The sequence below is a fragment of the Ranitomeya variabilis genome, chromosome 2, assembly GCF_051348905.1.
Source record: "Ranitomeya variabilis isolate aRanVar5 chromosome 2, aRanVar5.hap1, whole genome shotgun sequence".
NCBI classification, from domain to species: Eukaryota; Metazoa; Chordata; class Amphibia; order Anura; family Dendrobatidae; genus Ranitomeya; species Ranitomeya variabilis.
The window spans coordinates 1,093,574,335-1,093,589,012 of record NC_135233.1 but is presented as its reverse complement, the minus strand read 5'-3'; the positions used below and the strand labels follow the sequence as shown (position 1 = coordinate 1,093,589,012).

The following is a 14,678-nucleotide window of genomic DNA, read 5'->3' as shown; positions in this document are numbered from 1 at the left end:
GAAGAGGCGTCTAGGTTTTTAGGTAACGCTCCACGGCTGCCTTTAGTGTGTTGGATAGGTTCAGGATTGCGGTCAGTATAGCTTCCACATCCCCAGAACTTGTCCTATCATTCGGTTATATGTGTCAGGTCAGTTTTGAGATCCTACCACCGGATCATAACAGGGAGGTGCCTGATCTTAGATGTGCTCATGAAGGGACAAGAGCTCCGGCTCATCAACATCTATGGTCCCCAATCTAAGTGGGACCGGAAGTGTCTCTTTATGAGGATCAAGCCCTACCTTTTTACAAGTCGGCAGGTTGTCTTTGGAGGGGACTTCAATGCTGTCACGAGGCCCCGAGATAGAGGAGGTTCCAGAGACAAGCTGACTTATGATAGCGTCGCCCTTAATCGTATAGCTAGTGAGGCTTGCCTGGTGGATGTCCACATTCGGCACACCCCAGGCCACGAGGGGTTCACCTATCATAGAGGTAACTGTAGGTCCAGAATAGATTGGTTTTATTTAAAGGAGGAAGCTGTCTCTTCAGCAGTGTCTGTTGTTGAGGTGGAGTTCTCCGACCACTGTTTAATTTTGTTTTCTCTGAATGTTACAGAGACCCTCCGGATGGGAAGAAGCTTTTGGAGGCTCAATTCGTCTCTCTTGGAAGAAGCGGAGATAAGACAGTCCTTTGAGGATTTTCTTCAGAGCCAGGTACCCTTACTGGATCTTTGTAGTAGTAGGTCAGAGTGGTGGGAGATGTTCAAGGAAAGGGTGTCGAGATTCTTCCGCCAGCTCTCGAGCCTCAGGAATCTGAGCAGGTACCGCCTGTATCAGGGTCTGAGGAGGAAACTCGAACATCTTGTCTCAACTGGAGGTAGCCGCAAGGAGATCTCCAGAGTGAAATCTTTGCTTATGAGGTGTCAGTACGATAGACACGCATCTTTGGTTTTTGAGAGGGATTACGGGAACTGCAAGATGTCAGTGAATAGTAAAGTAGTTACAGGACTGGTCGACACTGCGGGGTCCCTGAGGCGATCCAGATCAGGGATCCTGGAGGTTGTCAGATCCTTCTACTCGCACCTCTTGGGGAAGAGGGATCTTGATTGGGATGAGATGTCGGCTTTCCTGGCTGAAGCCATCCCCGAACCAGGGGTAGACCCCTCTCTTGACAGTTTGACAGAAATGATCAGGGAAGAGGAAGTACAGTTGGCGATTGAAGGGCTTGCCCCAAAAAAATCGCCTGGTCCAGATGGCTTAACATCTGAATTCTATAAGACCTTTAAGGACGTTTTGGTTCCCCTCTTGATTGAGGTATTCAATGAGTGTCTGTCCTCGGGCACTCTGCCGAAGTCAATGAGGAGGTCTGCTCTGATCAACTTGTCAAAGGGTAAGGACCCATCTTGCATTGAGAATTGGCGTCCCATAGCGCTTCTCAATGCAGACAGGAAGGTTCTGGCAAAGGTGCTGTTTAATCGGCTGGTGAAATTTGCACCCCGACTCCTTTCGGGGGCCCAGCATTGCTCTGTTCCAGGCCGCAGCACATTTAGTGCTGTGCTCTGTGTCCGGGAGGCAGTGGAGCAGGGTAGGGCTGGTCACTGGAAGGGGTACATGCTGTCACTGGACCAGGCAAAAGCGTTTGATCGGGTTAATCACGAGTACCTCTGGTCCGTCCTTCTGAGATATGGCCTGCCGGGGGGGTTTGTTGATTGGCTTAAGAGCTTGTACAGTGGGGCAGAGTGTTTCCCGCTTGTGAATGGTTGGATTGGCAGCTCTTTTGAGGTTGGGTCCGGTGTTCGCCAGGGTTGTCCCTTGAGTCCGCTGCTGTACGTGTTTGCGATTGACCCTCTTCTTAGGAGGGTGGAGCGTGGACCGTTGGCCGGGATCGGGATGGACCAGGCAGCACCGGAGGCCACTCTGAGGGTGGTGGTGTATGCCGATGATGTCACCGTGTTTGTTTCCTCTCACGAGGAGGCAGGGTGGCTGATGTCAGAGGGAGATCGCTACTCGGAGGCATCCGGGTCCAAGATCAACCGGGATAAGTGTGAGAGTCTCTGGCTGGGAGGAGGAGATCCTGGTTTTGATCTCCCGGACACCCTTCCAGGACCCAAAATCTCTGCAAAAATCCTTGGCATCGAATTTGGCCAGGGGGATTACCCCAAACAAAATTGGGACAGCAGGATAGAGATCGCCACTCAGAAGGTGAACCAATGGAAGGGTTGGTCTTTGACCCTAAGGGAAAGGGTAAACCTGATCAAAACTTACCTGCTCCCTTTACTGATTTATCAGGGCAGTGTTTGCATCTTGCCGGAATCTCTCTGGACTCGGGTCTACAGTTTGTTCTTCCAACTGTTATGGGGGAATAGACTGAACCTGGTCAAGAGGGAGGTTACTTACCGTACGAGGAGACTAGGAGGGTTGGGTATGGTCAACCCTGTGGTATTCCTTGTGGATACCTTCATTAAGATCAATATTGCAAACCTCTGAAAAGGGAGGGCTCCTCCGTGGGTATTCTCCTGTAGGGGATGGTTTCAGCCTTTCTTCCAGGAATGGGAGACAGGAGGGCAAGTGAAGGATCTTCGCACACCGCATGGACATCTTCCGGCTTACGCTACCTTGGTTCTGAAGGTAATTCGTCGGTGGGGTCTGGGAATGTGGGAGATCAGGACTCTGCCAAGGAAACTCCTTGACAATAGGGTTCTGTTGACCCATTTCCAGAGGCCTCTGGCGCTCAGGGACTGCCCAAGTCGGGATCTTGGGGTGGGTTTGCATCTATTGAATTCTATCAGGATCCCCTCGAAGTTTTGGGACTTGGCTTGGCGCTGCTTCCATGGGAAACTGTGTGTGAGGGACAATCTGAAGTGTAGGAGCTCTGAGGACAGGAATTGTCCTCGGGAGCATTGTGGTACCTTGCTGGAAAGCATGGACCATTTCCTGCTTCATTGTCCCTTCAACACAGAGGTGTACAACAGGGTGGGCGCCTTCATTGGCTGGTCTCGGCTGGCCGGTCTCTCCTATGCGGAATGGGCCTATGGAGCATTCGGAGACCTTGGTGGTCGGGACCGTTGCACCTTATTTCTAGTTAGCGCAGTGGTTAGGTATCACACGTGGAACGCACGGTGCTTAGTATCGACGCAACGAAAAATCCTCCCAGTGGACGATGTGTTTAGGACCATACTCGGTGACCTGGTGAAGGTGCGCTCTCTGGAGTATGGGCGACTGGGCGCACGGAGGGCCGCGCTCCTCTGGAGGGGCTTTTCTTTTAGTGTGCCCTAGTCTGGTCATCTCCTTTCCTGGTGGTGGGCTGCTGCTGACACTGTAGATTTTTGTTTTGTTTGATCATTATACAGTGATGTAGGGCTGCAGGCTCACTTCGTGAGTTGTGATTATTGTGGTGTGTGCTGCTGTATATAATGTATATATTGTATATATTGTATATGGGGATATAGATTTGGGTGTAGGTGTTAGGTTGGGTGGTGGGAAAGGGGGGAGGTGGGTTTATCTTGTGGGACTATGGGACACTGGGTTGTTTGGGGGAAACTGGCACTGCCTGATCTGGCCTATGGACGTTGGACATGGACTGAGGCATGAGATACAGGACCAGCTCTCAGGTCAGTGCGGGGGGTTGGGAATGGAGGATAGCTTGTAGTATTGTATATATTTGTTTAATTTGTAGTTATTTTATTTAAAACTAAAAAAAAAAAAAAAAAGTTCATGTATATATTTTGTTTGCCATGTTTATTTTATTTGGTGACCGGACCAGAAGGTCAAAGTAGTTATTGTTCTGTATATACTGTATAATATGTGTGATAGGAGAGAATGAGCAGCTGGACCAGTGTTCAGTATACTGATTATTTTCTGGCTAAATTTTTTTTTTGTTATGGTTTCCGCTATTATTATTGTTACGTTTTTCATTTTTATAATAAAAGATCTACAGGATGTAACTCAGGATCAATAATGTAATGTATGTACACAGTGACTGCACCAGCAGAATAGTGAGTGCAGCTCTGGGGTATAATACAGGATGTAACTCAGGATCAGTAATGTAATGTATGTACACAGTGACTGCACCAGCAGAATAGTGAGTGCAGCTCTGGAGTATAATACAGATGTAACTCAGGATCAGTAATGTAATGTATGTACACAGTGACTGCACCAGCAGAATTGTGAGTGCAGCTCTGGAGTATAATACAGGATGTAACTCAGGATCAGTATTGTAATGTATGTACACAGTGCCTGCACCAGCAGAATAGTGAGTGCAGCTCTGGAGTATAATGCAGGAATTATATATCCTATGATGTAACTGTGCTGTGAACAGACAGGGTCAGGTGTGGAAAAATGATGCAACTGTAAATTGTGGACAGATATAAGTATTGATAGACAGCCATCTCCTGTGGAGGAGAATTTACCTTTTCACCTGGACCACGGAAAAATATTTTAAATGTTCTTTCCAAGTTTTTCTCCAGTTCTGCTTCAGCGACGCCCTAAGGAATGGAACCACAATTAGCGCTGCGATCGGAGGAATTAGACAGAGGTTACTGATCGCTCTGACTCCGCCGTCTGCTCCGGTGATGGCCGCACAATCAGCCCAGAAGCCCCGGGGTGTCAGCGGCCGGTCAGTGTGATCGCAGGTCAGAGACGGGTCCATCTCACCCACAGACATATAACTGCAGCGGGCCATGCTGGGTGTTGTAGTTCTACAATGGATCCCCGAGCATTGGTATGCTCGGTATTGAGGAGGACAAGGAGACAAACACTCACCGGCTCCTGGAAATAAATCTGGTAATCAAAGATGGGGTTTGCTCTTATGGCCTCACTGGTTCTTCTTTCTGGATTAGCGGGAAAGTATGGCGTATTGAGCGACGCCACGGCTCTGAAAACCAAAAGCTAAGAAGTAATAGACATGTCCGCTCCTGAAACACTCTGCACCGCTGGTGTCGCTGCTGCCGCCACTGTGTGTCCTCCAGTCTCGGACTCCCCTGACAATGGCCGCCTCGTACACATTGGGCGCATCATCTACTTACTTGACTCTTTCGGGAAAAAACAGCGCCATGTACCAAACAAAAGCGCCGCCCCAGTCATGTCCGATGAACGTGGCCTGAGAAACACCCTGAAAAATACAGGCGAGAAGCTCCATGTGGGACCAGATGGGAGAAGGAGGCAGTGTCTCCAAACACAGCGACTAAACAAACACAGCTCTGCTACACCCGACACCATGCATGGCGCCCACTGCACCCCTGGAAATATCAGAGACATGGACTCCCAGAAGAGACGGCACGGTCTGCGCCCCACATACTCACTGGCAGCCATTCCTGTGCTCCTCTCCCAGACGCCACATCCGGCTATCAGGGGGCACCTGGGAGGTGCGGAAATGCCGGAATCAGGAGAGGGAAGTATCCGGACATCCGGTCAGGGGTCTGAAAGTAGAGGGGAATGGTCTGGGGTCTGAAAATAGGGGGTCTGGTCTGGGATTTCACAATAGGAGGGTGTGGGGTCTGAAAATAGGGGAGTTCTGGTCTGAAAATAGGAGGGGTCTGGTCTGAGGTCTTAAAGTAGGGGGTATGGTCTGAGGTCTGAAGATAAGGGGCTCTGGTCTGAGGTCTGAACATAGGTGGTCTGGTCTAAAATCTGAAAATAGAGGGTCAGCACTGGGGGTCTAAAAATAGGGGGTCTGGTCTGTGGTCTGAAAATAGGTGGGTCTGGCCTAAGGCCTAAAAATAGGGAGTCCTGGTCTGAAAATAAAGGGGGCTCTGAAAATGGAGGATCAGCTCTGGAGGTCTGAAAAGTAGGAGGTATGGTCTGAGGCCTGAAAATGGGGGGTCTGGTCTAAAGCCTGAAAATAAGGGGGGGTCTGGTCTGCGGCCTGAAAATAGGGGGGATTTGGTCTGAGCTCTGAAAATAAACGGGGTCTGGTCTGAGGTATGAAAATAGGGGGGGGGATTGGTTTGAGGCTTGAAAATAGGGGCTCTGGTCTGAGGTCTAAACATAGGCGCTCTGGTCTGAGATGTGGAAATGAGGGGTCTGGTCTCTCGTGGAAATGAGGGGTCTGGTCTCTCGTGGAAATGAGGGGTCTGGTCTCTCGTGGAAATGAGGGGTCTGGTCTCTCGTGGAAATGAGGGGTCTGGTCTCTCGTGGAAATGAGGGGTCTGGTCTCTCGTGGAAATGAGGGGTCTGGTCTCTCGTGGAAATGAGGGGTCTGGTCTCTCGTGGAAATGAGGGGTCTGGTCTCTCGTGGAAATGAGGGGTCTGGTCTCTCGTGGAAATGAGGGGTCTGGTCTCTCGTGGAAATGAGGGGTCTGGTCTCTCGTGGAAATGAGGGGTCTGGTCTCTCGTGGAAATGAGGGGTCTGGTCTCTCGTGGAAATGAGGGGTCTGGTCTCTCGTGGAAATGAGGGGTCTGGTCTCTCGTGGAAATGAGGGGTCTGGTCTCTCGTGGAAATGAGGGGTCTGGTCTCTCGTGGAAATGAGGGGTCTGGTCTCTCGTGGAAATGAGGGGTCTGGTCTCTCGTGGAAATGAGGGGTCTGGTCTCTCGTGGAAATGAGGGGTCTGGTCTCTCGTGGAAATGAGGGGTCTGGTCTCTCGTGGAAATGAGGGGTCTGGTCTCTCGTGGAAATGAGGGGTCTGGTCTCTCGTGGAAATGAGGGGTCTGGTCTCTCGTGGAAATGAGGGGTCTGTTTTGGAGACCATTCTAAGCAGGAGGTCTTGTCTAATACAGGGGTCCTGTAGACAGGGGGACTGGTCTGGGATTTATACATTGGGGGCAGTTCCCAGTCTTTATATGATGAATAGCTTTGGGGTCTGTATTTTTAATAGGGTCTAGTTTAGGGTCACTAATAGTTTTATGGGCTCTGGAAGATTCTGCATCTATTTATGAGGCTGTATTAGTTTAGGGGGTCTGGCCGGGTATCTAACTGTCTTTAAGGCGGTGGTCCGATGTGTGGTCTTAGTTTTTTTTAAAGGTAAGTATAGCAATCATCAGAAAATCACTGACTCTTTACATCATGTTGTTGGGATAAATGGATTTTGTTTTGGAAATTTCTCTTTCCATATCGCAATATGTATTAACAATGTGAAATCCTGCGATTCTCGCACCGGACACTGGGCTTTTATACATGATAACTTTCTCTTGTTTTAGGAACTTCGTATGTACATTAGCAGCAATGGATGGAAGCTGACCACATCTATTATACTGAAGCATGTAATGAGCGTGTGCAAAGGTCACTGTGAAGAGAGGGAGGAGGTGAGCTGTGACTTCACCTCTTGTGAATGGTGGATCCTGTGTTATCTACTGTATATAGAGGTGTTATCAGTCATTATACAGGAGGAGGAGGTGAGCTGTGATATCACCTATTGTGAATGGTGGATCCTGTGTTATCTACTATATATAGAGGTGTTATCAGTCATTATACAGGAGGAGGAGGTGAGCTGTGATATCACCTATTGTGAATGGTGGATCCTGTGTTATCTACTATATATAGAGGTGTTATCAGTCATTGTACAGGAGGAGGTGAGCTGTGACATCACCTATTGTGAATGGTGGATCCTGTGTTATCTACTGTATATAGAGGTGTTATCAGTCATTGTACAGGAGGAGGAGGTGAGCTGTGACATCACCTATAGTGAATGGTGGATCCTGTGTTATCTACTGTATATAGTGGTGTTATCAGTCATTGTACAGGAGGAGGAGGTGAGCTGTGACATCACCTATTGTGAATGGTGGATCCTGTGTTATCTACTGTATATAGAGATGTTATCAGTCATTGTACAGGAGGGGGAGGTGAGCTGTGACATCACCTATTGTGAATGGTGGATCCTGTGTTATCTACTGTATATAGAGGTGTTATCAGTCATTGTACAGGAGGAGGAGGTGAGCTGTGACATCACCTATTGTGAATGGTGACTCGTGTTATCTTCTATATAGAGGTGTTATCAGTCATTGTACAGGAGGAAGAGGTGAGCTGTGACATCACCTCTTGTGAATGGTGACTCGTGTTATCTTCTATATAGAGGTGTTATCAGTCATTGTACAGGAGGAAGAGGTGAGCTGTGACATCACCTATTGTGAATGGTGACTCCTGTTATCTTCTATATAGAGGTGTTATCAGTCATTGTACAGGAGGAGGAGGTGAGCTGTGACATCACCTATTGTGAATGGTGGATCCTGTGTTATCTACTGTATATAGAGGTGTTATCAGTCATTGTACAGGAGGAGGAGGTGAGCTGTGACATCACCTATAGTGAATGGTGGATCCTGTGTTATCTACTGTATATAGTGGTGTTATCAGTCATTGTACAGGAGGAGGAGGTGAGCTGTGACATCACCTATTGTGAATGGTGGATCCTGTGTTATCTACTATATATAGAGGTGTTATCAGTCATTGTACAGGAGGAGGTGAGCTGTGACATCACCTATTGTGAATGGTGACTCATGTTATCTTCTATATAGAGGTGTTATCAGTCATTGTACAGGAGGAGGTGAGCTGTGATATCACTTATTGTAAATGGTGGATCCTGTGTTATCTACTGTATATAGAGGTGTTATCAGTCATTATACAGGAGGAGGTGGTGAGCTGTGACATCATCTATTGTGGCTGGTAAATCCTATGTTATCTACTGTATATGGAGGAGCTATCAGTGATTTTACCGTAGGAGGAGAAGGTGAGCTGTGATATCTATTGTGAATAGTGATCCTGTGTTATTTTCTGTATATGGAGAAGCTATCAGTCACTTTTCAGGAAGAGCAGAGTCACGCGATGAATCCAGAAACATCCAGAAACCAATGAAGTTAAGTGGTAAGTGGAAATGTGGTGTTCTGTTCCCGGGGGATGAAGTCGGATTGCTGCCGACACTGCTCAGTTATATAGTGTAGAGACAAGACAGCAATAAAACTCGGATAAAACAGCAACAAAGCAAGAGGCATAAAAACGTGCAGAAAGTCTTAGGGTGAGATTTACAGACTGAGATCAAGACTCTTACACTCAATAAAAAACTCTCATTCTGTAAAAAGGAACGAGAAATGATCTCTCACCAGATTATCCAGGAAAGTCACCATGTCCTGCAAGAAATACAAGAAACACTAAGCTATAAGAGGAAGAAAAGGCGAGCACTCAATGTACAAGTGACTGTGTGTACAGTAGCTTGCAAAAGTATGCTCCCCTTTGGCTTTTTACCTATTTTATTACACCACAACCTGTATTAAATACTTTGTGATCCAATTTGAGTGTGATGCATTAGTAATAAATTGTCTAAGTGGGATCAAAAAGCTAAAAATTGGCATGTGCATATGTTTTCAGCTCTTTTGCGATGAAGCCCCTAAAAATTTCTGGTGCAAGCAATTCCCTTCATAAGTCCCATGGTTAGTGACAGGACGTACCCCTGTGTGCAATTTAAGTGTCACGTGTCTGTCAGTATTTACAGTTATATGAAAAAGTTTGGGCACCCCTATTAATCTTAAGCTTAATGTTTTATAAAAATTGTTTTTTTTGCAACAGCTATTTCAGTTTCATATATCTAATAACTGTTGGACACAGTAATGTTTCTGCCTTGAAATGAGGTTTATTGTACTAACGGAAAATGTGTAATCTGCATTCAAACAAAATTTGACAGCTGCATAAGTATGGGCACCTCACCAGAAAAGTGACATTAATATTTAGTAGATCCTCCTTTTGCAAAAATAACAGCCTCTAGTCGCTTCCTGTAGCTTTTAATGAGTACCTGGATCCTGGATGAAGGTATTTTTGACCATTCTTCTTTACAAAACAATTCCAGTTCAGTTAAGTTTGATGGTCGCTGAGCATGGACAGCCCTTTTCAAATGATCCCACAGATGTTCAATGATATTCAGGTCTGGGGACTGGGATGGCCATTCCAGAACAGTGTAATTGTTCCTCTGCATGAATGCCTGAGTAGATTTGGAGCGGTGTTTTGGATCATTGCCTTGCTGAAAGATCCATCCCCTGCGTAACTTCAACTTTGTCACTGATTCATGAACAATATTGTCAAGAATCTGCTGATACTGAGAGGAATCCATGCGTCCCTCAACTTTAACAAGATTCCCGGTGCCGGCATTGGCCACACAGCCCCAAAGCATGAAGAAACCTCCACCAAATTTTACTGTGGGTAGCAAGTGTTTTTCCTGGAATGCTGTGTTTTTTGGCCGCCATGCATAACGCCTTTTTGTATGACCAAACAACTTAATCTTGGTTTCATCAGTCCACAGGACAAGAAATTGGCTTCTCCAAATGTGCTTTTGCATACCTCAGCCGACTCTGTTTGTGGCGTGCTTGCAGAAACGGCTTCTTTCGCATCACTCTCCCATACAGCTTCTCCTTGTGCAAAGTGCGTTGTATAGTTGACCGATGCACAGTGACACCATCTGCAGCAAGCTGATGCTGCAGCTCTCTGGAGGTGGTATGAGGATTGTCCTTGACTGATCTCACCATTCTTCTTCTCTGCCTTTCTGATGTTTTTCTTGGCCTGCCACTTCTGGCCTTAACAACAACTGTACCTGTGTTCTTCCATTTCCTTACTATGTTCCTCACAGTGAAAATTGACGGGTTAAATCTCTTAGACAGCTTTTTGTATCCTTCCCCTGAACAACTATGTTGTATAATCTTTTTTTTCAGATCATTTGACAGTTGTTTTGAGGAGCCCATGATGCCACTCTTCAGAGGAGATTCAAACAGGAGAACAACTTGCAAGTGGCCACTTTAAGTAGCTTTTCTCATGATTGCATACACCTGGCTATGAAGTTCAAAGCTCAATGAGGTTACAAAACCAAAAAAAGTGCTTTAGTAAGTCAGTAAAAAGTAGGTAGGAGTATTTAAAACAAGAAAATGATAAGGGTGCCCATACTTATGCACCTGTCAAATTTTGTTTGAATGCAGATTGCACATTTTATGTTAGTACAATAAACCTCATTTCAAGGCAGAAACATTACTGTGTCCAACAGTTATTAGATATATGAAACTGAAATAGCTGTTGCAAAAAAACAATTTTTATAAAACATTAAGCTTAAGATTAATAGGGGTGCCCAAACTTTTTCATATAACTGTACACTTTACGTTCTCTGAAAGCCCACAAAGGATGCAACACCATTAGCAAGAGGCACCACAAACCAAACACCACCATGAAAACTAAGGAGATCTCCAAACACCACCATAAAGACCAAAGAGATCTCCAAACACCACCGTGAAGACCAAGGAGATCTCCAAACACCACCATGAAAACTAAGGAGATCTCCAAACACCACCATAAAGACCAAATAGATCTCCAAACACCACCGTGAAGACCAAGGAGATCTCCAAACAACACCATGAAGACCAAGGAGATCTCAAAACAACACCATGAAGACCAAGGAGATCTCAAAACAACACCATGAAGATGGGACAAATTTGTTGAGATGTATAAGTCAGTGCTGAGTTCTAAAATGTATCCCAATCTCTGATGATCAAGGAGATCTCCAAACAACACCATGAAGACCAAGGAGATATCCAAATAAGTTAGGGACAAAGTTGTTGAGAAGGACAAGTCAGGGCTGGGTTATAAAATATATCACAATCTCACAATCTCTGATGATCCCAATACAATAAGCCGTACACTCCATGGAGATGACCATAATGGAAGAGTGGGCACAAAAAAGTCTGTACTTACACACAAAAATTGTAAGGCTCGTTTTGAGTTTGCTAAATGTGTGGGGAAAGGTGCTGTGGTTAGAGGAGACTAAAATTAAAATTGAACCAACACAGGTCATCACCCCAAGAACACCATCCCCACAGTGAATCAGTGATAGCAGCATCAAGCTGTGGGGGTGGTTTTGGCAGCAGGGACAGGGAAAAAGGTCCAAGTCGAAGGGAAGATGGATGGTGCGAAATACAGGGATATTCTTGAGACTGGGAAGAAGGTTCACCTTCCAACAAGACAATGACCAAAAGGTGGGGTGGTTTTGGCAGCAGGGACAGGGAAAATGGTTCAAGTTGATGGGAAGATGGATGGTACGAAATACAGGGATATTCTTGAGACTGGGACGGAGATTCACCTTCCAACAAGACAATGACCAAAAGCACACTGCTAAAGCAACACTTGAATGGTTTAAGGAGAGTTGTGTAAATGTTGTGGAGTGGCCTTGTCAAAGCCCAGTCCTTAATCCAATTGACAATCTGTGGTCAGACTTGAAGATCGATGTTCACCAGAGGAAACATCTAACTTGAAGGAGCTGGAGCAGTTTTGCCTTGAGGAATGGGCAAAAATCTCAGTGGCAAAATGTTGAAAGCTCAGAGACTTATCCAAAGCGACTTGCAATTGTAATTGCCACAAAAGGAGGCTCTGCAAAGTACTGACTTTAGAGGGGTGAATAGTTATGCACACGGACGTATTCAGTTATTTTGTCCTATTTGTTGTTTGCTTCACAATAAAAAAACAAAATGTTCACAGTTGTAGACATGTTCTTTACATGTCCTGATGCAAACCCTAAAATAAAAAATAGTGAAATTTCAGGTTGTGAGGTAGTAAAAAAAATGAAAAATGCCGTTGTGGGGGTGAATATTTTTGCAAGACACTGTTCTCGACCTCCACCACAGCATATATACCAAAGCCCCGGCCACTGAGTCTACATCGCTGCCCCGGCCAGAGCACATATTCCCAAAGCCCCAGCCTCAGAGTCTATACTGTGGCTCTTGCAGTCAGAGCCATTGCTCATCTTGACTTGTTAATTAGTTTAAGTTGGGTTTAAAGGGGTTGTCCATGTTTTGTATGAAGGTCTGTAGTCACTTTATGTAGCTGAAGTATGCTTATCGCATACGTGTGGTCAGTTATTCGCCTGCTCCCGATACCAGAGAATCCTGACAGCTTGTGGTGTGCACGATGTGAGGATTCCCAAGTCTACAGTCAGAGTGACTGCAGACTTAAATGCTAAACCCAGACAACCCCTTAGGGCTACATGCACACATCCATGCAATTTCTCAGGTTGTCTCCCAGTTGCATCCATTTTTTTCACATCTGTTTCTTCACTGAAGCAGGTAAATGTCGGAACTTATTTTTTCCCATTTATTGTTAATAATTTATCAGTAACAATTGGATGAAACTGTAAATTATGTAGTCTGCCTTCTGTGAGAATCGGACCTGCTCTGAGCATCATTGACCGGAGACACGGACTCATATTTATTACTAGCAAAATACCCGCAGCTTTGCTTGCGGAAAATATGTTAAATTGTCGGTTACGCTTGCTAAGGCTAAATTTCCAGTTCCACCCTGAAGTGGACATCTTCAGCTTTTTAAAATGTGTTTTTTAACTGTTCTTTTTTGCTAGTTCGGTGTTAAGAGTTTTTTATGTTTACAAATTTGTTGGAACACGGAGGCGAACATAAACTACTTTCTGAACTAATTTTTATTCAATAGTAAAATGTACTCTCCTTTTGACAGTGTTCGCATATTGCATCTATTTTGCCTATTATGACTTTTGGATGTGACCTATAGTCCTGAATTGGGTTGTAGTGAAACACTTCCAAACTCAAGTCAGCCCGCCTACGTCTTTGCATAAGTTGGATATGTCGTCTGCTGTCATTTTGATGACATTCTTCCTTTTCCATTGTTCAGATGTTTCCGCATCCCTTGATTCCGCCTGTCTCATCCATTTCTCCTGAAGACGACATTCAGATGTTTCTGCATTCCTTGATTCAGCCTGCCTCATCCATTTTTCCTGAAGAGGACATTACTGTTGTTCAGATGTTTCCGCATCCCTTGATTCAGCCTGTCTCATCCGTTTGTTCAGATGTTTCAGGTTCCCTTGATTCTCCTGAAGATGACGTTCCTATTGTTCAGATGCTTCTTCATACCTTGATACAGCCTATCTTATCCGTTTCTCCTGAGGATAATGTTCAGATGTTTCTGCAACCCTTGATTCAGCCTGTCTCATGCGTTTGTTCAGATGTTTCAGGTTCCCTTGATTCAGCCTGTCTCATCGTTTCTCCTGAGGATGACATTTCTGTTGTTCACATATTTCCACATCCCTTGATTCCACCTGTCTCATCTGTTTCTCCTGAGGACGACATTTACATTGTTCATGTTTCCACATCCCACATCCCTTGATTCAGCCTGTCTCATTAATTTCTCCTGAGGACGACATTTCCATTGTTCAGATGTTTCCGCATGCCTTGATGCAGCCTGTCTCATCCGTTTGTTCAGATGTTTCAGGTTCCCTTGATTCAGCCTGTCTAATCGTTTCTCCTAAGGATGACATTTCTGTTGTTCACATATTTCCACATCCCTTGATTCCACCTGTCTCATCTGTTTCTCCTGAGGACGACATTTACATTGTTCATGTTTCCACATCCCTTGATTCAGCCTGTCTCATTAATTTCTCCTGAGGACGACATTTCCATTGTTCAGATGTTTCCGCATGCCTTGATTCAGCCTGTCTCATCCGTTTGTTCAGATGTTTCAGGTTCCCTTGATTCTCCTGAAGATGAAATTCCTATTGTTCAGATGCTTCTTCATACCTTGATTCAGCTTATCTTATCCGTTTCTCCTGAGGATAATGTTCAGATGTTTCCGCATCCCTTGATTCAGCCTGTCTCATCCGTTTGTTCAGATGTTTCAGGCTCCCTTGATTCTCCTGAAGGTGACGTTCCTATTGTTCAGATGCTTCTTCATACCTTGATTCAGCCTATCTTATCTGTTTGTCCTGAGGATAATGTTCTGATGTTT

The 14,678-nt window shown here is 45.4% G+C and overlaps 1 protein-coding gene across 2 annotated transcripts in view; it reads right to left on the bottom strand.

Moving 5' to 3' along the window:
- The window catches only part of EPHX2 (epoxide hydrolase 2), a 77,579-nt gene that overhangs the window by 34,790 nt on the left and 28,111 nt on the right, over window positions 1–14,678 (bottom strand). The window contains exons 10-13 of one of the 2 annotated variants that reach the window (XM_077291787.1): window positions 9,005–9,031; window positions 5,001–5,086; window positions 4,738–4,849; window positions 4,386–4,460 (exon numbers count right to left, since the gene is read on the bottom strand). In XM_077291787.1, coding sequence (XP_077147902.1) covers window positions 4,386–4,460; window positions 4,738–4,849; window positions 5,001–5,086; window positions 9,005–9,031 — 300 coding nt within the window. The remainder of the gene's footprint in view (window positions 1–4,385; window positions 4,461–4,737; window positions 4,850–5,000; window positions 5,087–9,004; window positions 9,032–14,678) is intronic. The other variant, XM_077291788.1, reaches the window with a different exon arrangement.